The sequence below is a fragment of the Epinephelus lanceolatus genome, chromosome 2 (assembly GCF_041903045.1).
Source record: "Epinephelus lanceolatus isolate andai-2023 chromosome 2, ASM4190304v1, whole genome shotgun sequence".
Classification (NCBI taxonomy): Eukaryota; Metazoa; Chordata; class Actinopteri; order Perciformes; family Serranidae; genus Epinephelus; species Epinephelus lanceolatus.
This window is the reverse complement of record NC_135735.1, coordinates 20,308,337-20,329,161: the sequence shown is the minus strand read 5'-3', so window position 1 is coordinate 20,329,161 and position 20,825 is coordinate 20,308,337. Positions and strand designations below refer to the sequence as shown.

The following is a 20,825-nucleotide window of genomic DNA, read 5'->3' as shown; positions in this document are numbered from 1 at the left end:
GATTAATTGATAACTAACATAATGGTTAGTTGAAGCAGTGGGCTCTATCACTATTGAAAGCTTAAGTAACGTTAGATCCAACATATTTGTCAAAATGTAGTTAATCTGACCATTAAATTCTGGCTAGCTAGCTAATGTTAGCTAAATTAAAATTATCAACGGCTTCCTGTGTGACCTTAGCAGTGTAACGTTAGCGTTCCCCACAGTTGTCACCTGTTGACCAGCAGACCGCGGGCTGTATCTTCAATTTTCGTGATTTGTGTCCGTTACCTGCTTGAAATAATTTTGCCAGCACTTTTTAAAGTCAATGGTTTTGTGTTTTTTTTTTGTTTTTTTTTGGTTTTATACACGAACCAGTAACCGCCAAAATTATGACCCAAGACGCTGCCAAGGAAAAAAAAATCAGCCGTTGTCAAGTGGAACGAAAGACAGAGCGTCTGAGTTGAAGAGGGACGGATTTAAGTAACGGACATGTACCCGTTGTTAATGAAAGAAATCCAAACAATTGTTAAAATATATTCCGTCTCTTAGACTGTAAATATAGATAAGCGGATGTCTAAATACATAATCTCAATACATCGTATTTGCACAGCGGGGAGGCGAATTATCTTGAACACTGAAAACCCAACGGTGACACCTCTGTGGTGTTTGTGGTCTGTTACCTGTCACACGGGTCCTGAGGTTGTCTCACAGCTGAAGGAGAAAAAAGGAGCCTCCAATAACCAGGTAAATAAACACGAGGGGTTTCTTTAGGAGGGAGTATTGCTTGTAGTTATATTGTCTCATTGTCTGGTTTTGAATGCTGGCTTTATTAGCAGCCATGCTCTGTCACAGCTCCTGTCAAATTACATTTTGCATCTGACGTCAAGCTAGTTTAATAGCCTGTCCTCCACGTTTCAACACCTTGTTTTTACTGTCTCTGCTCATGTTTTGTAAGGACTGTTTGGCCTGAATATTGTCTGAAAAACCCATAGTAGTTCATAAAAGTTTGGCCACTTTTGTTCGTCAGGAGAAGAAGCAGCAGCTCGCTTATTTGCCCACTAGATGGAGTAGTTTGTGTAACCTGGGGTAATTCAGGTATGCTGTAAATTATAGGTCATACCTATGTTCCCAGGGTCCTATGTCCTATGGACTAGTCTAGCCTTGTGTTTGAACGAGTGTCTCTTGATATAAACTAACACTGTAAGAGATTGATGGGGGCTATCTTCACAGTTAATAATAAAATAGTAAACAGTAAAAATCTGTTTGGCCATTAAAGTAAAAAAAACTGTCTTGCCTGCAATTTTGAGGATATAGGTCTCAAAGAATACAACATCAGTTGGCTATAAGCTGTATATAAGCTGCAGATGGGTGATTTCAACATATTGCAAAAGCAAAAACGTTGCTGAGAACATACTGCCTGAAAAGTCTCCTTACTGTGTTATATTAAGAGGATATTGAGCACGGTACTGTAGGAGAGTAGATATACTCTCAAATATTGTTGATTCAAAATGTTTTTACAGAACCGATAGAGATGTATTTGGACAACATACAGCTAAGCCATGCACAGTACTGGGCATATGCCTTTCAGCAACAAGGAAGTGCTCCAACTCTATTTTGTCTTCTTGTTTGCAGAGTGGGAATGTGTAGTGTTGTGTAAACGGACATCTGCTGCTTGTGACAACCTCGCACCTAGATTTCATCAAACATCTGATCCATTTTAAAAACCTAACATTCTTCATCCAACACAGAGTCACAGTAGAGGCGACTGTTCAGTTACAGTATGGGCTTGTGTATAATATTCTAAATAGTATGAACAATAACGTAAAAAATCGCCTGATAAAGAAAGAACATAATTTTAATATTAGCATCATTGTACTGATAACAGAAGAGGTCTTGTTACTTTTCATCGTAGAAATATCGAGCTGCCACTGCAACACACAGTAAGCCACTGAGGTAGTGTAATCTTATTAACACCATATGATAATAATAACAACAATAATAGTAATAATGATGATAAAACACTGGATGAATATAGGGTTTTTCTGGATACCCAAAGATGCTTTACAGAGATCAAGAACAACAAAACAAAAAAACAAAGATGAAATAATCCATAAGAAGAGAAACGATGCAGAGTGGGAGAAGAAGAACACAGTTTTTTATAGGTTCTAGGCAGACTGTCACTGGCCAGATATGGCCTCCTCTAAAACGTAGACTTATGTTCCCGATTTTGAAAAAATCTAGGACAGATCAGGACTGCAACAATTTATTTTTATAGCCAGCATTAAGAAATGGAGATGAAACTAACAAAAAAGGGGAATACTGTAATATATTAAAAACTACGGCTGACTGCCTTTCATTTGGCCCAATTGCAATCAATTACTTAATCTTGTATGACTTATGGAGCTCTCGTGTACATGTCATGTAGCCATTTAAACTCTATAACTGCATGTACTTGTCATTTCTGACAGAACAGATTTTACATTCATTATCCACCAGGGGTAGCTAGTGTACAAGACAAGGGACAGCAGTTTTTTCAGCCTGAGTTCAGGAACTTTAAGGAAAAATCCACCTTAAACTAGAATGTATATCTTAATTTTACAGTGGTTTTGGTCAGTAAACTGTTAAGATGGAAGTTGAAATGTGGAAACTTTAACAGAGTATTTCAACAGGAGATATTTTTGGGATTTGGTCACTTGATGTTTATTGTTGATATTTAGGTCCAAAAGATTTTTACTTGAATAGGACTCAGCTGTAAAAAATTAAGCACTGTCAGAGTCTACTTTAAGGATGCTCCCTAATTTTGGGCTTCTCTAGGATTTGTCTCTAGATAACATTTTCACTAAAATCTGTAACAGGTAACAAAAAGGCTCAGAAAAGAAAGATCTTCATGTCAGCCAGTACTGGACCTCTTTGACCAGCAGTACAGTCAGGAACTTGGAGACTTGTGGGCACCTGCGAGGTAAATTACTTTCTGAAATAATTATCACAGTGTACACATGGACAGCATTTGAACACTTCCTGCTTTTCTTTTGCAGAGCGGTGCTTCTGGACCCTCGCTCTTGGCAGTATGGTGTTATGCTCAACCGCTTCAGCGCTGTGACAGGCATCACACAGATTCTTCAATCCCAGGGTTTTTCCACATTGCTTCTGCAAACAGATGCCTCAACATCGCTTTGTAATGGCCCCTCAACAGCGTCAAATTCTAAACACCAGGCAGGAAAAGACTCTTTGTTGCCACCTGACTACATCTCCAAGTGCCTTCCTAATGCCTCCCATCTGCAGCCTGACAGCACCTCTCATGCACTCGGTCAAGACCTTCAATCAGAGCCTTCACTCAGTTTGCTCCGTCCTACATTGCAATGTTACATCCATCCATATCCGCTGCGGTTTCCCTCTCAGGCTCACAGGCCTGGCCAGCTGAAGCAGTACTACCTCCTGAATGCTGCCTCCCTGCTTCCAGTGTTGGCTTTGCAAGTCAGAGATGGGGAGAAGGTTTTGGATCTTTGCGCTGCTCCTGGGGGCAAAGCCTTGGCCATAATGCAGTGTGCCACCCCAGGTAATAAAAGTATTTTTTTAGGGACTTTGAAAACTTTTGTTTGATTTTACTTTTATAATGCAGATGTTTAAAATAGGGGCTTTAGTACAGTTTTAAAACAAGGTCGTAGAGGATGAAAGGAGGGTAGTATAACTTACGTTTTACACTGCCGAGTGTATACATCAAGTTATAACTTTGTGTTGAGTTAAATATTGGGTTTTAGTATTTATAATAATCTTATTTATCAACTCATATAATAAATAAATGCAAATATTTATACTTTATTAGAGGCACCAAATCATGTCTACATTATGTTACAACTGCAGATTTCTTTTCTTCTAAGATTGGGGTGTTTAGTAGCAAGATCTTTTCACAAAAACATCTTGTTGAATTTTGTTTTTAAAGCGAAGGTTCAATTTTTTTGTGCAGTGTAGTTGTACCACCAAGGAAGCAAAAAAAAAAAAACAGGAAAATGTGCTTCACCCACCTAAAAAAAAGTCAATATGAGTTTAAGTGTACACTTAAAGACACAGCTTTATCTCCCTCTCTGACAGCTCTTTTTGATGGGGAATTGAATTGAAAGTCAAACTTATTCATGCTCTTTTAAAAGCCAGGATCCGCTGACAAAAATAGTAATCTGACCTCGCTGGATGCAGGAGTTGCTGGTCTACCACTGCCTCAATCACTTAGTTTGTGCTATTGTGTGACTTTGGTGGTTTAAAAGGTAAGTTCTGATTCACCAAAGTTACACATTAACACAAATAACGGTACTCCCGTCTGCCTCTCCAAACTGTGGGCACACTTACTGTCATCTCCAGTAGGTAATAATACACTGACTATGAAATAAACCACTCGTACAACCCCTCTTCAAAAATCTGAACTATCCTTTTAAATAACCATCATGTGTTTTGCATGTGAGTTGTTGCAGTTGAATGAAAGGAATATTTTTGTCAGCTGTGAAAAGCCTATTTGCATTGAATACTAATAATATGTAATGCTGCCCTGTGTTGTGTTCCAGCACTCCTCTGCTGTAATGAACCAGACCCGCACAGACGGGACTGGCTGGCCAAAACCCTGGAGTCTTTTCTGCCTCGCTCACTAATCAGCAGAGTGATTGTGTCTGCACAGGATGGACGGTCATTTGGGCAGAGTGAAGCAGGAACATATGACAAGGTGAGGAGAGTCGTGTTTATGGCAGCATGTGACTGAAATTTTGCTTCAGTGTCCAACAAATTGAGGGCTTTCAAGGCCATGGTTGGAACTGAATGAGAACAACAAGCCTTTGAACAGAAGCTAATAAGCCCAGCGGAAGAGAAGAAAACCATTTATACAAAACTGGAGCCAAGGATAGGCAGACAAATGGCTGGGAGGTTTCAAAGGACTCAAAGTGGCTGATAATGGACCAAAATATAAAAAAAAAGAAAAGTACAAAATGAAAAGGTTGAGAGTAAAGGGCTGTTAACCATAACATTAAATATAAATACAGTATATCGTTGTAAACATGGTTCTAACTCAAGATGATGGGAAAGTCCACAACAACTATAACGACGACTGTGAGCAATTTGGTGAACGATAGAAACCGTATCCATTTTCTTAAGCTGCTGACACAGCTGGAGCTTGCAGCGAGTGCTTGGCGCCACTGTTTACATCATCAGTGCTGATGCTCACATCCTTATCTTAAGTTAGCGTAATAGTCCTCTTGGTTCTTGGTGTGGACAGCCCTTAAGACAGAGGTGTGAACAAAGGCTAAAAGGCATTAGAGTAGCACAAACGGACTGCACAGATTTGTGGGAAGATTCTCATCTAAGGTGTAAAGTTTCAGGGCTTATGTGTAGGGAAAATATAACACTTACTTTGATTACTTCTCAGACCTGCAGCAGTTGCCCTATTGTCTGCTTTTTCTGTCATTAACTATTAACATTTTCCTACTCTTTCCCTTTTGCTTTTTATCTTTGACCCCTCCTGTCTCTCAGTGCCATTCCATGCTTGAACTCTTTGACTCAGACTCTGAACTACTCCCTTCCCTCGCTCCCTCTGTTGCAGGTTTTAGTCGATGCTCCATGTTCTAATGACAGGAGCTGGTTGTATTCTTGCAGCAGCCAGCAGGGGGAACAGAGACTAAAGGAAAGAGCCAGGCTGCCTGCACTCCAGGCTCAGCTGCTTAGGTAAGTCCAATCCCCAACATAGAAGACTGTCTGCTATGTGTTGCCCTTGTAGACCTCTCCTGTCTTCCTGAATGTTTTTTATATGTTGGCCAAACTGGTAATGGAACATTCCCCTGTGCTGTACAGTTATACATAGAATAATGTCAACACTATAGAACAATTCAGCTCGTTAACGTGAATTTCAAAGCAAATAAAAACAACTAGTTAATGGAGGCGGTATCATACTGTATGTGGTCAGTACCAGTCTAAAGATAGTAAAATTATTCCCTGTGTTGAGGGAGGAGATGCTTAACAGGTATATATTGTATATTAGTGGTGACAATTTGTGTGCAAATTAAAGGGACAGTTCACCCCTAAATCCAAAATAAATAGTTTTCCTCTTACCCATAGTGCTATTTATCAGTCTAAACCATTTTAGCGTGAGTCATCGAGTGTTGGCAATATTAGCGGTCGAGGTGTCTGCCTTCTCTCAATTGTAATGTAACTAGATGGCACTCAACTTTTGGTGCTCCAAGTGCCAAAACAATACATTTGAAAAACTCAACAGCAGTGTCTCTTTCCACAAATCGTGACCCGGTTACTCAAGATAATCAACAGACCTTGTCGTGCCCACTTCCTTCTCCGTGGTGATACGGTTGTTGGGTGTAGTTTGGTAGAGTGAACATTGTTTCTGCATGAAACTGCTCATATCAAGGTCTGTGGATTATCTTAATTAACTGAGAATGACGTTGCTGTTGTGTGAGTGTTTCAGACTGTTTTTTTGGGCACTTTGAGCACCACAAGCAGAGTGCTATCTAGTTTATCACACTAGAGAGAAGGCAGACATCTCTATGGCTGATATCGCCAACAATCTAGATTGATAAATAGCACGAGAGGTAAGAGGAAAAATATGTATTTTTCATTTGGGGGTGAACTGTCCCTTTAATATTGTCCAGCTTTGTAGAGTATGTGAAATGCTCATTTAGATTCCTCAGAGTTAAAAGAACACAAAACCAGACATCATCTGTTTTCTTCCACTCATTCTTCTAACCTGCTGCCTACATTACCCACAATGCAACTCGACTGTTTAGTCAGAGATTCAGGTGTGTTATGCTAGTAGCAGATAAAGTAGCCTCTAGCCGCTGGTCTCAGCAGAGATAATGACCAGGCTACAGAGATCTTTCTAACCCCTCACAGAGAAGTTTATGTCAGTGTCAAACTTGTAGTCTTCATCCCCTACCAACACTGACTCAAGTGACATCACTTGAGGCAATTTATCACCCTTCACACAGCTCCCTCTGGAGCCACAAAGGGCTTTATACAGCTTTTTTCACATATGCAACAGAAATCCCAGAGACCTGTAAACAGACTGTGATGTACAAAATTGATGGAGCTCTCTTTTAATGTCCCTTGTCATGAAGTGCATTATTTGTCTACACTTTCCAGGTCTGCACTGTCAGCAGTGCGTCCAGGGGGCGTTGTGGTCTATTCAACTTGCACTCTGTCCAGCTCTGAGAACTGTGCTGTGGTTGAGACTGTGCTGAATGACTGTCCTGAGGCTGTACCCGAAGACCTTTGGGAGGAGATTGCCAGTCCTTTATCAAAATACTTTACATTTAGTCCTGCTCACCCTGGTCATGGACAGACACCTCAAAAGCCATCCCTGCAGCCACAGAATGGCACTTCGTCCTCTTATCATCACAGACTTGGCATTTTAGTGGTCCCTCAGCCCGGCAAGACCTGGGGACCCATGTTTTTGTCTCGGATTAGAAGAAGGAAATAGTGTGTGGATCCTCCTGTGCAGAAAAGATATGTGGAAACAAATGGCTAAACATGCATGTTTCTTTTGTGGGACTTTTGTTACTCGTGGGTTTTTGAAGATGCAAGTGGAAGTTGCTTGTATCTCAATCACACAAACTGGCAAACAGACTAATTCACATTTAGCACACTGAAAACTCTACACAGTGCCAACCACTGATGGGCGGACTGATCCGAGTTGATACATTTAAATGTATCGAGCCTTTTTAACCTTTCCAGTTTTTGCAAAATATGGTGTCAGTTCCTCAGTGACACCCCATAACAGTACATGGACATTCGACAGTTGGTGCTGCCTGCTCCACAAATCTCTGTTCAGTTCATTATCAGTCATCATGTATTAATAAAGATCAAATATTCATTTTAATGCATTGATTCAGCGTCCCACTGGTGCGTAGGTAGGCCATGCAAGCTCACGATCTGCGGTTCTTTTGGGAGGCACGTAGCAGACGTCCCACTTACCTCCACAGTCTTGTGCTGGATTCATGTGTTGTCGGAATAATCTGAAAAAGTAGTTATTTATTCATTTTCTGTAACCGCTTATCCTCGCAGGGTGGTAGTGTGCAAGAGGCTGACACATAGAGACAACCGTTCACACTCATATTCACACCTACGGGCAATTTAGAGTCACAGAGTAAACTAACCTGCATGTCTCTGGACTGTGGGAGGAAGCCGGAGTACCCTGAGAAAACCCCAATGACATGGGCGGCTGGCCGGTGGATTCGAAACCAGAACCCTCTTGCTGTGAAGCATCAGGCCTGACGACTACACCGCCATGCTGTCCTTGAAAAAGTAGTTCCCAATTTTATTTCATGGCTCACCTGATCTGCTTCCTGCTCTTCGTTATCATCGTGTTTCAACACTCTGAACAATAAAACACAACACATCTACACTTTGTAACGTCCGTGCTGTTTCCATATTACAACATAAAGCTCATCAACGCATTGAAGTTGGAAGAACAACCATCTGAGGAGCATGTGAATGCACAGTTGGCCTTGGCCAAGGTCTCGACTTGAGTCTGATTCAATCGGTCCTCGCTCGTTCATTCAGTGCCATTGCTGCACTATGATACAGCACCTTATGGATTCATGAGCACTTGAAAGTTCGACAGGCTGACCCGGTACATTTGCAATACAAAAAAAATTAATTAGTTCATTTCCGCCCACCTCTAGTGCCAGCCTGTGCTACTTATACAGGAGGAAATTAACAGTAGCAGCAGTTAATACAGGTAGATGTGAGCGTGTCAATGTCTCCACATGCAGGCAGAGATGATACGTTTACTGCCCCAAAGTGACACAAAGAAAAATCAGTAACTGCAAGTTCAGTTGTTTTCTTTTAGCCTCTGCAACCCAACTCCTTTTTATTTATTCTTTATTATTATTATTTATTGTTTTTGGCGACTATGGAAAGTACTGACACTGCAAATGGGCAACGAGGTGATATCGACTGAGCATGATCTTTAAGTGCCTCACATTAATAACTCTGTGTCCTCATCTTATAATAAAATTGATAATACTATAAGACTGCGATATTCTACGATGTAAGATTGCAATATTAAAAATTCATTCACTGTTTATTCTATCAGGAATCAGAATTAGAAAAAGGTTTATTGCTGAGTTGATTTTCACTTGCAAGAAATTTGCCTCGGTGCTTGGTGCATGCAACAAACATATCAAGAGGATATAAAAATGAAGGCAAAGGGTGTGCATGTGTGTTTTATTCGAGTTTGTGTGAGTTTTAGTGTGTTAATGCTCTTTGAGTGGTAGTTAGAGCAGGAGAGATGACATTACAAGACTTAGCACTGCAGAAGCTCACACTCAGAACCTCCATCCTCCAAGCCTTAAGTCAGTGAATCAGGTTCATTAAATTTTGATTGCCTCTTGACTTGAGTCATCCCTGGATCTTATAAAAGTTTCTGTCTGAACACTTATGGATGATATTTTTATTGGCCTATGTTTGTTTTTAAATATCTTATGGTGCCGTAGCACTAAAGCAAATGTCTTCAGACTTGACACACTCAACAGGGGGCTAAAAGTTTCCTGTCTGAGCGATTAGTTTAATAACCAGAAAGAGCAGTAATGATATTATTAACACACAGTTTCTCTTCCCTCATCCCTGCTATTCCCTCCATGCATTGTCCCGCTCTGAATTAACACATGCTTCAAGTCTCACCAGCAGTAATCTTCCATCTGTCATCATCATACCTCCCCTCAGTGTGATTGAGACAGCAGTTTCATCTCTTATAGTGGCTCATTACCTGGGTGGACTGTTCTTGTGTCATGCTTGAGTGAAAAGTAGACTATTTCATTGCGGTGTTGTAGCTTTTCATCAGGCCGTGATTGCTCAGTCCAGAAGCCGAAAGGTGTTTTGAAAGTAACTGTAGACAATAACACACAAGAATTCATATATTTTTTTTTACCATTTTGAACATAACAGACTGACAAAGTATGCCGTTGCACAGGCAGTTATGTGTGAAAACCCTTATTTCTTCCTCCCAAATATATAAGGCTGGTGCTTCTGGGCGCACCTATGAGACACTGTCAAGGATGTGATTGCTGAAATAGGAGAGTTACAAGAGCCTCGCACCGGTTTCATCCGACTACTCCGCGTGGCCATAGACACAAGCATTATTGGGTGCATTTATATGGCTATTTTTATTGGCTGTCCTACTTTTGCTCCACTTCTGCGTGTCTTTGAAAAAGTAGCTTCAGTCTCTGATACGAGTGCATCATTACACCTCCGCCACGGCATCAACACGACTTAAAAGTGGCGAGATGTGGAGATGAAGTGGGGCTTCATTGGGGTTAACCATGTTGCTGACCTTTGTGTGAACTCCGGTTTGTTGATGTTCCCCATATTGCAGTGTTTCCTCAAGGGGAGAATCTCTAAGCAGCTTTTCCTCCACTTCAAAGGGAGAGAATGTAGGCCTGCTTTGCATAATCAGGTGGGGAACAGCTTTTTGCCAGAGAGGCAGGAATTAATTTGTGGCACCGCCAGATGTAATCATTAAAACCCTAGTCATTGACTATAAAGGGAGGGGGAGGAGGAGGAAATGGAGGCTGGAATTGTAGAACAGTACACAGAATGAGGAAGAGATACGGAGTGCTGGATGGACCTGAATGCCAGAGGACACCATAGCTAAGCAGGCTAATCTGGTCTGAGCTCTGTTAAACAAGAATGGCATTTTGCAGTCTGGTAACAGTCAGCTCTGTCACTCTGTTTTTATTTAGTATGTGCATTACTATTTCAGCAGTGTACACAGTGATGAAAAGAGATCAGAAAAACAGTTATTTAAGCAGCTGTATGCTGTATGCCAGTCATACTGAAGGCCATTTAGCAGCATGTGTAGGTTTTAAAGCTTCACTCACAGCCTGTATTGTATGGCTCAGTCTCACTGCTGTCATTAACTCCTCCAGCAGCAGGCAGCTGTTTTCAGCAAAAAAACAAACTCTCAGACTCACTGTACTCTAGTTGCTCAGCACCAAACAGCAGACAGAGTTAGTGAAGAAGTTGTTAGTTTCGTATCTGCTCAAACTATCCCTGCATTCACACAGCTTTAAATAAGGAAGACAACCTGTGAAGGAAACTCATATCCCTCTGCCTACTCTGTTGCCACTCCTGTGCCTCTAATAGTCAAATCTGGCCTGTGATAGGGTGCTGGGTGGCCCACCAACCATTTGCTAATTCACAATGAAAGTAAAGGGATTCACACTGGGTTTTTTTTTTTATTTGAATGTTAATAAATAGAGCTTGTTAATTTAAAAAAAAGGTGTATTCGAGCTGAAAGCACAAAGTGAAAATACTGATACTAATAAAACTTAAGCATATACATACGCCGACACCAACATATACACTTAAACACATGGCTGTATATACACTCCCATACACACAATAGGTCTATCAACTGTCAGGAAAGGCCAGTGTGTTAAAGACGTGAACAGAGTCGGCTGATCTGATGCTCAGTGGGAGGCTGTTCCAAAGCCAAGGAGCAAGTAGTTCTAAGACGCAGACTAGCAGACCTGAAGGGCCTGTTTTGACGGTACAGTGTGAGAAGCTCAGTTATACTCTGGCCCGATCATTGTGAGCCTTGTGTGTGATTAAAATAACTTAACAATGGATTCTATACGAGACTGAAAGCCAATGCAGGGAAATTAAAAATAGGTGTGATGTGGGAGGATTGTTTTATCTTGGTCAAAATCCTAGCTAGTATTAGCCAAATCATGCACAAAAACAACCAATCAGAGCTGAGAAGTCTCTCGCTCAGCTGTCAATCATGTTAATCACGGCTCATAAACTGTGGTCAAACTCTCAAAATAGGCAGCACGATCAAGTATGAATCATGTCTATGTTATTGCATTGCTTATTTCTCACCGCAAATATTTATAGAAACATATTTTAGTGTACTGTTTGGCTGTGAAATGAGAAACTTGGTCCAGCTAGTGGGCGATGCATGGATCTATGTGAGGCTATTTTCCCAATTTTGCAGCTAAACAGTAAAAAATATGTTTCAGAAAACATATGAGGTGAGAAACAGGCAGTGCAGTAACAGAATCTTCATTCATATTTGATCAGCACTGCCTAGTTTGACAGTTTGACCACAGTTCATAAGCAGTGATTGACAACATTGAGCTGTATTAGAGACTCCTTGACTCTAAGTGGTTGTTACTGGCGCACTGCAGTAGATTCTGCCGTGTCCCATTAGAAGCAGTTGGCAGAAAAGAGGGGACATGATTTTTTCTCAGACTACTTCTTTCAGAATAAAGTGACAGTTTCAGGAATGTTATTTTCATAAAAGTTACCCACAGTAGTTTTAGTGTTTTGGAGTTATAAGGTACAAAACACACTATGATATATGCACACAGGAATACAGAACATCACTGACTTAGAAAAGTTTATTCAGCATTTGTGCTGCTAAAATCCAATCGGATTCAACACACAATAATCACACTGTCAATCGGATGTTTTCCCCCTTGTGACAAATGTTTAACTTCAGGCGTTTGACACTGAATGTGCCAGACAGTTAACAAGTGGGTCTATAGATTTAGTACCTTTTGGGGTATCCATCACTCATTTCAAACGTCATCATTTGTCAATATTCCATTAGTGGAAGTGAGAGACCAGGATTGCTGCTCTTGATTGATTGTCACACCACTAATCTCTGAGGGGGGAAAAAGTCTGCAAAGAATGAATACTTATAGAGGTCAAGTTAAACTGTTTGTCCGTGTGTTAATTAAGCTACAGCATTTTACAAGAACAAACATGAGGTATTATAAAAGACAAGGACAAGCACACACTGCTGCAAAGAATAAACAAGCCCGGCAAGAAAACCTGAGGTTAGCAGTCTTGGAAACACATAATGGACTAGGACTGGGCCCAACAACTACAGTACACCTGCGATGCAATACTAAAAAAAAAAAAAAAAAGCTGCTCAAGTCATCATCTTGCCACTTCTGGCTACATACGTACATGATGAACTAGCAGTCAATGTGAAACCACCACCTGTGACACTCCAGAGGATGACAGTTCTGATTAATTGTAAGTTATTGTGTAATCCAAATGCAACACATAACACAGAAAATATTTTTTCAAGGCTTTTATTTGAGGACAGAGTGAAAGAAAAGTTCCTGTCATGTGTTTTATGGCCTGGGGAGACATCGGGCGGCATCAATGTCAGCAGAGACAGACAACGCCAGAGGAAAATTAATGGGAGGGAAAGTGAGAGGGTAACTGAAACTTCAAGATAAACAGACATATTTATCCTTTTATCTACTGTTTGTCTGTCAAACACACTGCCTCTAAATGTGAAAGAAACTCCAAAGAGAAGTAAAAGTTTGTTTTGTTTGTTTGGGGACTTTGCAGAGAAATCAGAAATCCTTTATTGATCCCCGGGGGGAAATTGTGATTCGCTTCAGTTGCTGATATATAGCATGTATAATTATAGGGAAGTAGGATAAGTAGATTGAACATAAGAAGTATGTAAAAACAAAAATATGTGCATTATGCCACAATGTATAACACTAGTATGTAAAGTCTTAGAAACATAAAGATATGTGTATCAAGCTGCACTGTACAACACAATATATATAACCCGAAAAATAAGAATATGTGCAATATGTGCATCATATGTCAAATACACATTGGAGAGCAGTGTAAGTAAGAATGAATTAGGATACTGAAGGGCAGTGATCCTGGTCTATTTCAGAAGATTCCAGCACAATACTGAAAATGTATACTAGAGTGTGTCTTCGAAAGCATTCATTTCTTTTCTGGAACCGCTTATCCTGTTAGGGATCAGGGGGGCTGGAGTCTATCCCAGCTGACATTGGGTGAGAGGCGGGGTACACCCTGGATAGGTCACCAGACTATCACAGGGCTGACACATAAACACAGACAACTATTCACGCTCACATTCACACCTACGGACAATTTAGAGTCACCAGTTAAGCCTAGTTCACATTACACAATTTTCACCCCGATTTTGACGTCGCAGAGGATCTTGAGAGCCACCTTGGGTCGGAGGTGAGTTGGCAGATAGTCTGCCATGACGAGTCCTCATGTGTGAACAAGACTATGAGCAAGTTGCCCCCTTGTCTGTGACTGGGACTGGATATCTGGCATGCTAGAAAACTGGAGAAGACTGACACGACTGACAAAGAGCATCAGCAACTGAGAGGCGGGATACGTCCCACACCAGCACGCAGGAGGACAGAAGAAATGTGAGTAAAACAGGACAAGCTGCAGGGTTGCCAGGTCTGCTTATTAGCCGCGACTTTGGGCTTGTTTCTTAAGTGGAGTTGCTTATTTGGGCTTGCTCTCTAAACGTAACCTTTCTCTATATATATCCGTCTAGTAAGTTATTTAATAAACGCATGATAGTCGCTTCTTTTGGGCTTGTTTCCATAGCCCTGGTTACTTGTTTCTCTCCAAGATCTGGCAACACTGACGGCAAGCAACAACAACGACAGTGTCCATAGGATCACGGGGAGCGCATTGTGTTTGGACCCAGGCCCTGGAGGCAGATCTGATTCAACACTTGGAAGAATATCCATGCCTTTAAGATGTGTCGTCACCGTTTGGTGACATCACCGCGTTATCTGGGGCAGATCTTTCTTGGTGGAGAAATCTTGTGGTGTGCACACACAGATCGTAACGCAGTTGGCGAGACTCCCGTTGACAGAAATGCACGTCGCCAGGTATGAACACTCAAAAGATTACAATAGTCTCCACGACGCAAAATCAGGGTGAAAATCGTGTAATGTGAACTAGGCTATACCCTGCGTGTCTTTGGATTGTGGGAGGATGCTGGAGTACCTGGAGAAAACCCACGCTGACACAGGGAGAATATGCAAACTCCACACAGAGGGGCTCCCCCACCCTGGGTTTGAACAAGGTACTCTCTTGCTGTGAGGCAACAACACTAACCACTGGACCACCATGCCACAGAGCTTATATAAAGCTGTACTTGAATCATAGTTGGGTAATATTTAAATTTTGTTAAAAGCAACAGGGTTGGCTACTGTTTGACCTATTTTTTGTTTGTTTTTTTGTACCGCATATCGTAGTTTAGAATTTCCTCTAAACTTGTTTTAATTCAAAAGGGACTCATGGGCAAAAGATAAAAGCACCCGAGCATCAAGAGCACTTCAAGACTAACTGCAGTGTGGGCACTGATAAACTACTACACTAGGAGGAGAGTGTAGTTGTCCCTCCCGCAGACCTTTGTGAGCCTCAGCAGCTGCAATGAAGAAGACATCCATAACAGCTGCACTAAGAAGACAAAGCACAGGCTCAACAGACTGAAGGCAGGACAGATTACTCAGGCCCGGACATTCATTCATCCTTTGAGGAAAAGACAGAATTGATCGCGAGATATAAAAACTAAATAAAAGCCTTGGACAGTCTTGCAGCGAAATGGGATTTGGGAGAAAACTACTAGGGCTTTTTTTTTTCAGTTTTAAGAATCAAGTCATCACTCTCCCACAAATGAAATGCAAATTGGAACAGCAGATCGGTAAAACTGGGAGCAATTATGGCAATTTAGAATGCGAGTTTACACTTCTGACCACTTAAACAGCAACTATTCCAACAGTGAATCATGGTTTAAAGGCTCGTAGAGCAGAATTACAGTGTGGTTTTTCCACATCATGAAATATGTCACGACCAGCCAAAATATTCTTGTAAATATCTGAGGTACTGACCTCTGCTTTTTTTTTTCTTTTTTTTTTTAATGTACTGTGAATGGGTTATGGATAACTGAGTCCCTAATTCATCACCAGTGTCCTGTGTGAAATATTCTGAATTTGTGTGTGTAAGGGGAAGGTTAAGTTTGTATACCCTCTCTTCTCTTACAAATGTGTTCATTGTTGCTAGATGCAGCGTGTTGATTGGTTAGCTGACGTGACAAGATAACGTATGAAGAAGGCAAGTTTTCACAGGAGTCAGTTAGTAAAGGCTGAACAGTGCTCATGGCTCATTGCATGGACAGCACTAGCTTGCTGTCCTGCCCCCAAGCTAGAGACCGCAACCCAGCAGAGTTGACCTCACTGATGCAAATGGCTGTATATTCACTGCTCACCTGCCGAAGTTAAGTAAAGTGCAGCGACAGAGGATTCCTTGTCGTGTGAAGTGATTTCCACCACCGCACCTCCAGACAGAGTAGCCTAGCTTACTCCAGAAGTCGAAACCACAACAATATATATGTATTTTTAAGTTTTATTAAACAAGAAAAATGACACACTCCACGTGACTTGCCAGATTTGGATCCTTCTGACATACAGGGACCGATCAAAGAAAATCAGAATACGTGACTTGATTTGGACCTGAGACATTGTCAAAGAGGCCTTGTATAGATGGGAATTTTGGGGCATATGAATTCACAGGATTTGGTCTCAGCACTGTAAAAAAAAAACTTTACTAACACAGATTTGAAAGCATCTAACTGTCACAGTATTTTAATTGTCAGCATTAAAAGACCTACATAGATGGGTCACTGAACAGGTCTGCCGAGCACAGGCCCAGGGGCCCAAAGTGTCTGGGGCCTCTGTGTCCTTCACCTGGAAAAAGTGTCACTGAAATTAACGCGTATTGACCAGGAAGAGATTTAAAATGACCACAAAGAGATGCTACAGTGAGGCACGAAGCGGCAACAAAGAGACACAAAATGGGGCGTCAGTGGCTTAGTGGATAGAGCAGGCGCACCATGTACAAAAGCTCAGTCCCTGCTGCAGCAGCCATGGGCTTAATTCCAGCATGTGGCCCCTTGCTGCATTTTTGCCTTTGACAGTCTTGCTCCTGTGTAGGAGAGGTGGTGGGGCCCCTGTGCCCAGGGGCCTGTTGTGTCATAATCCGCCCATGCTTGCAGCTTGTGTTGCAGTTTGCTAAAATTTGGTCTTAAAAATGTGATGACTAGATGTGATGTACTCTAGATGGCTCTCTTGCTGGCTCTCATTTGTTGTGTTGCAGGAGCTGAGAGGAGGGTCTATGACTGATTGAGCCACACCTGGGCCTGGTATTGTCTAAATTAATTTCTCCTCTATCCTAGATTCTGCTTCCTAACATGTGATAATCAGCCGCTCTCTGTGCCTGGACTGCTGCAAGTTCAGTTCAACTTCAGGGTACTCCATGCTTCATTATCGGTTTGACGTCACATCATTAAATCTCCCTCTCATTCCAGCACTTTTCATGTTAACCAGCTCCGAGCTCCACAGCTGCAGTTCATGTGCATTTGATCCTCCCTTAAAGGAACATGCACACTGAAGCCCTGTGTTAACACTTATTTGACCCCTGCATAGATCCCTATGGTACGTGTTCTCCAAGAATAAAATGTTCATCCAGAAAAAGTGCACCCAGATTGAGTTGCCTCATCTCAATTTTTACTTCACCTCTGTTAAATTTCCCGACTTCAAACCTTGTTGAAGTGGACACTCCCCGAGTGAAGGAGAAGCATGAATAATAGATTCTTCACCCAAAGGGAAAAAAGGGGAAAGGAAGTCAGAGGGGGGAGAGGTATGAAGGGGCTGATTAAAACTGATAGATTTCATACCAATACTTTCAGTTTAAAACTTCATATAAAAAACATTAGTGGGGGATGTTATTCAAAGGATCAAATGGGTGGCACTTCCTCAAATTAAGAACATGTTCGCAGAGTGGTTTTAGGTAATTCAGAAATAATGGAGCCCTCCTGGAGCCTACCTTTAAAATGCTTAGATTGGATATTCAATAGTCTATTCATCACATTTTATGTAAGCACTTAAGCACTTATACATAATATATTTATTATTCGTATGCATAGTGGAATGTGCAGCTGTTAAGTGTTGCAAGAAGCCATCTCTCTCCTCTCTGTTTTTTCACACCATGTATTTCTATATTTTGATTAACTCAGGCAGTTCGCCTTTGAAAATCTGGCACTGATAATAATTACACTCATTATGTTTGGTACAGTAATACAATGATTGCGCTACTTTGGGAAGTTTGATCTATCACGATTATACAGTTTGGTTCGTTTGTTTTCTTAAAAATCCATTTATTTTGCATTAGACTTTCCAAAAAGTTTTTTTCTTACATGTTATGAAACAAGAGCTGCTCTGTGAGGCTGCACTTAGTCACACTGTTGCTTTGAGTAAAATGCTATCATGCTAACATGCTCACAATGACAATGCTAATACGCTGTTGTTAAGAAGGGTTAACATTTCATATCCCATGTTCACCATCTTAGTTTAGTGCAGTGATACTCAATTTCCAGCCTCAAATTATGGATAGGGTGCCAGGTGGCCAACACATTCTCACTCCGACCTCGTCACATATTCACATTTGGTCATGGACTCTCCACGTCCAGATACGACGTGGGTGCGTTGGTTGTTGATGTTCTGGGACGCCGTGTCAAGTTCTGCCTGTTAGATGCATTGTCTTCTTTCACATATATTAGTTAAGATTTTTGTTTTTTCACAGGAAATTAACATTTACATGCAGTCTCTTTCAAAATAAATTCAGCACGTTAGTACAACACTGCGAATTGGCATTTTTTTCCTTCAACAACAAACGTGGTTGGGTTTAGGAAAAAGAACAGGGTTTGGCTTTACAGTCTTACAGGAAGAGAACACCGGCCTCACAGGTGAAAGTCAGTGATGGTTGGACCCATTGCTGAATTACCCATTCTACTCACCCTACTCATACTTTTGCCGTCTTAACTTTTGTTGTTGTCCCACTACGTTGCCCCCTGACGCCACCGGGTGCTGTTAAACAATAACCATGACAGGCCACGCATCATGTCGACGTGATAGGGCAGCTTCTTGCGTTGGTGTCCGGCACCGGAAGTCACTGACCCAGCGCTTGAGCTGAACAATGTCAGAGTGAGACTAGGTTGGCACACACAAGTTATCAGAGTAAAAAGGTGAGCACACGTTAGCAGGTGCTCGTTGCAGACAAGCCAAACAACACATGAGAAACACTGATTTGTAACCTGAAATTGCTTTACTCAGTATTTTTATTGATTTAAGTCACCAAGTCCATTTGTTCTGGAGAGGAAGAGACCTCTGCAGATAATTCAGCTACCAGTAAAAAACAGTAAAACCTCCTCCAATGAATATTTTCTTGACCACTAGATGGCACTAAATCCCTCTAAATCGTACACACTGCTCCTTTAAGTTTTTCAGGTATTGGAAAAATTAAAATTTTGACCTCACTGTGGCACAAGATGAAAAGCAAGAGCATCACCAACGTTTTTGCAATTCACCTTGAGAGGAACATGATTGTTCGAACCAAATGTTATAGCAATCTGTCTGATAGCTGTTGAGCTGATTCAGTCTGGACCAAAGTGATGAACCAACCGACCAACAGAGTCATGTCTTGGCTACAAAAAAAAGAAGGATCCATCATTGGTGCAAAGTGGGTGCTGCATCATTTCTCAATGAAACCACTGCAGGCTTATATCCAATTAGCATGACTCTGTAGTCAGTGTGCTGACCAGACAAGTGGGATGCCTGCCTTGTTTCAAGGGTTTCACAAGGCATACAGAAGGTGACACTGAGGCCAATGCAGCGCATAATCTGAAGTCAGCAATAAGGCAGGTGGCAGAAGGGAAATGTCTTCTATTTATCCTCCCTGTCGATTTTTTCTTTACCTGCCTCCCTGTCCCTTCTGTGCTTCCAGAACTTGCTATTCTCTCGGTCTCCTTGTCGCTGGATGACTTTTTCTCTCTCTTCCTCTGTGTATCTGGCTGTCTTTCTCTACCCCCCTCCTCTCCCTCTCTCCCTCTCAGAGTCAGCCTTTGATCTTGCCAGCCCCAGCACAGAGGTAGACAGTGATGCTGTATAGCTTTTCTCTGCCTATTAATGTCTTAACTCTTGCTCTGCCTTTTGCAGGAGGTCTACTGAGACATCATTTCCCCACACCACACGGTCTAATGACAGGCCTGGACACCCTTAATCACAAGCAGATTCTGTGTGCATGCGTGCGTGTGTGATAGAGAGTGTGTGTGTGCCGATGAGGAATACAGTAAATTCAAATGAAGTGAGGAACAGGTTTAAAATTCATATAAGCTGAAATAAATGTGGTGACAGCAATAGCACTCCAATGTCCCTATGACGAACACACCAAAACGTAGTCTGCTGTTTGTTTCCATAAATAATGCACAGCACACACTTGCCCATTGTAATCTAATGCAAATAATCATTTTGTGGCACAACATAAATAAATAAATAAGATGACACAGACATGAAAAACATTGAGGGATGAATGCAGATAGGAATAACTTCACGCTATAAGATTTTCATGTAAGCCATTGTGTTAGGATAAATTAATATTTTAAGGTAACAGAAAAATCTTAGGCTGAAGTCTGCCTAAATATTTAATCCTAAACTTTGCATCATCAAGGCATCATTCTGTGAGCCTATTCTGAATCATTATTGCTCCAGGAGAATGGGAGGAAACAAATTTCTCTGTGGCAGTAAAGTAAACTGGTAAATTAAGATAAATATCCATCGTGGATTGTTGCCAAGATTGCTTTCCCAGTGTCACACAAAAATAATGACATCAAGGGAGCACAATCGTCAGAACGGGAGGAAGTTAGAGAGTTGAAGATTTACTGAAACAGTCACACTGACACGTTTACCCTTGCGGTGGCTGTAAACAAACAAGTTGAACTTGACCAAAACAAAAACACATTTGAATACGGTGCTGCACACAAATATGCACAAAGGTAAAACAGCTGCTGGTGGATTTTCTACTGATTGATCCATAGACTAACTAACTAATTGTTCCAGCTGTATTTCACTCCATGTTCAGGTAAACAAAATTATGTAAACAAAAGCAAAGAACTTGATGAAAAACATTTTAAAGTATCCCACAGTTGT

At 41.3% G+C, this 20,825-nt stretch overlaps 1 protein-coding gene across 1 annotated transcript; it reads left to right on the top strand.

Annotated features, from left to right (window-relative positions):
• The first annotated feature begins 438 nt into the window (after window positions 1-438).
• nsun3 (NOP2/Sun RNA methyltransferase 3) lies at window positions 439-7,843 on the top strand. Its single transcript, XM_033617977.2, has 6 exons — window positions 439-726; window positions 2,838-2,941; window positions 3,018-3,538; window positions 4,536-4,690; window positions 5,561-5,682; window positions 7,108-7,843. The coding sequence occupies exons 1-6, from the start codon at window positions 553-555 to the stop codon at window positions 7,442-7,444; spliced, it is 1,413 nt and encodes a 470-aa protein (XP_033473868.1). The 5' UTR covers window positions 439-552; the 3' UTR covers window positions 7,445-7,843.
• Window positions 7,844-20,825: the final 12,982 nt, after the last annotated feature.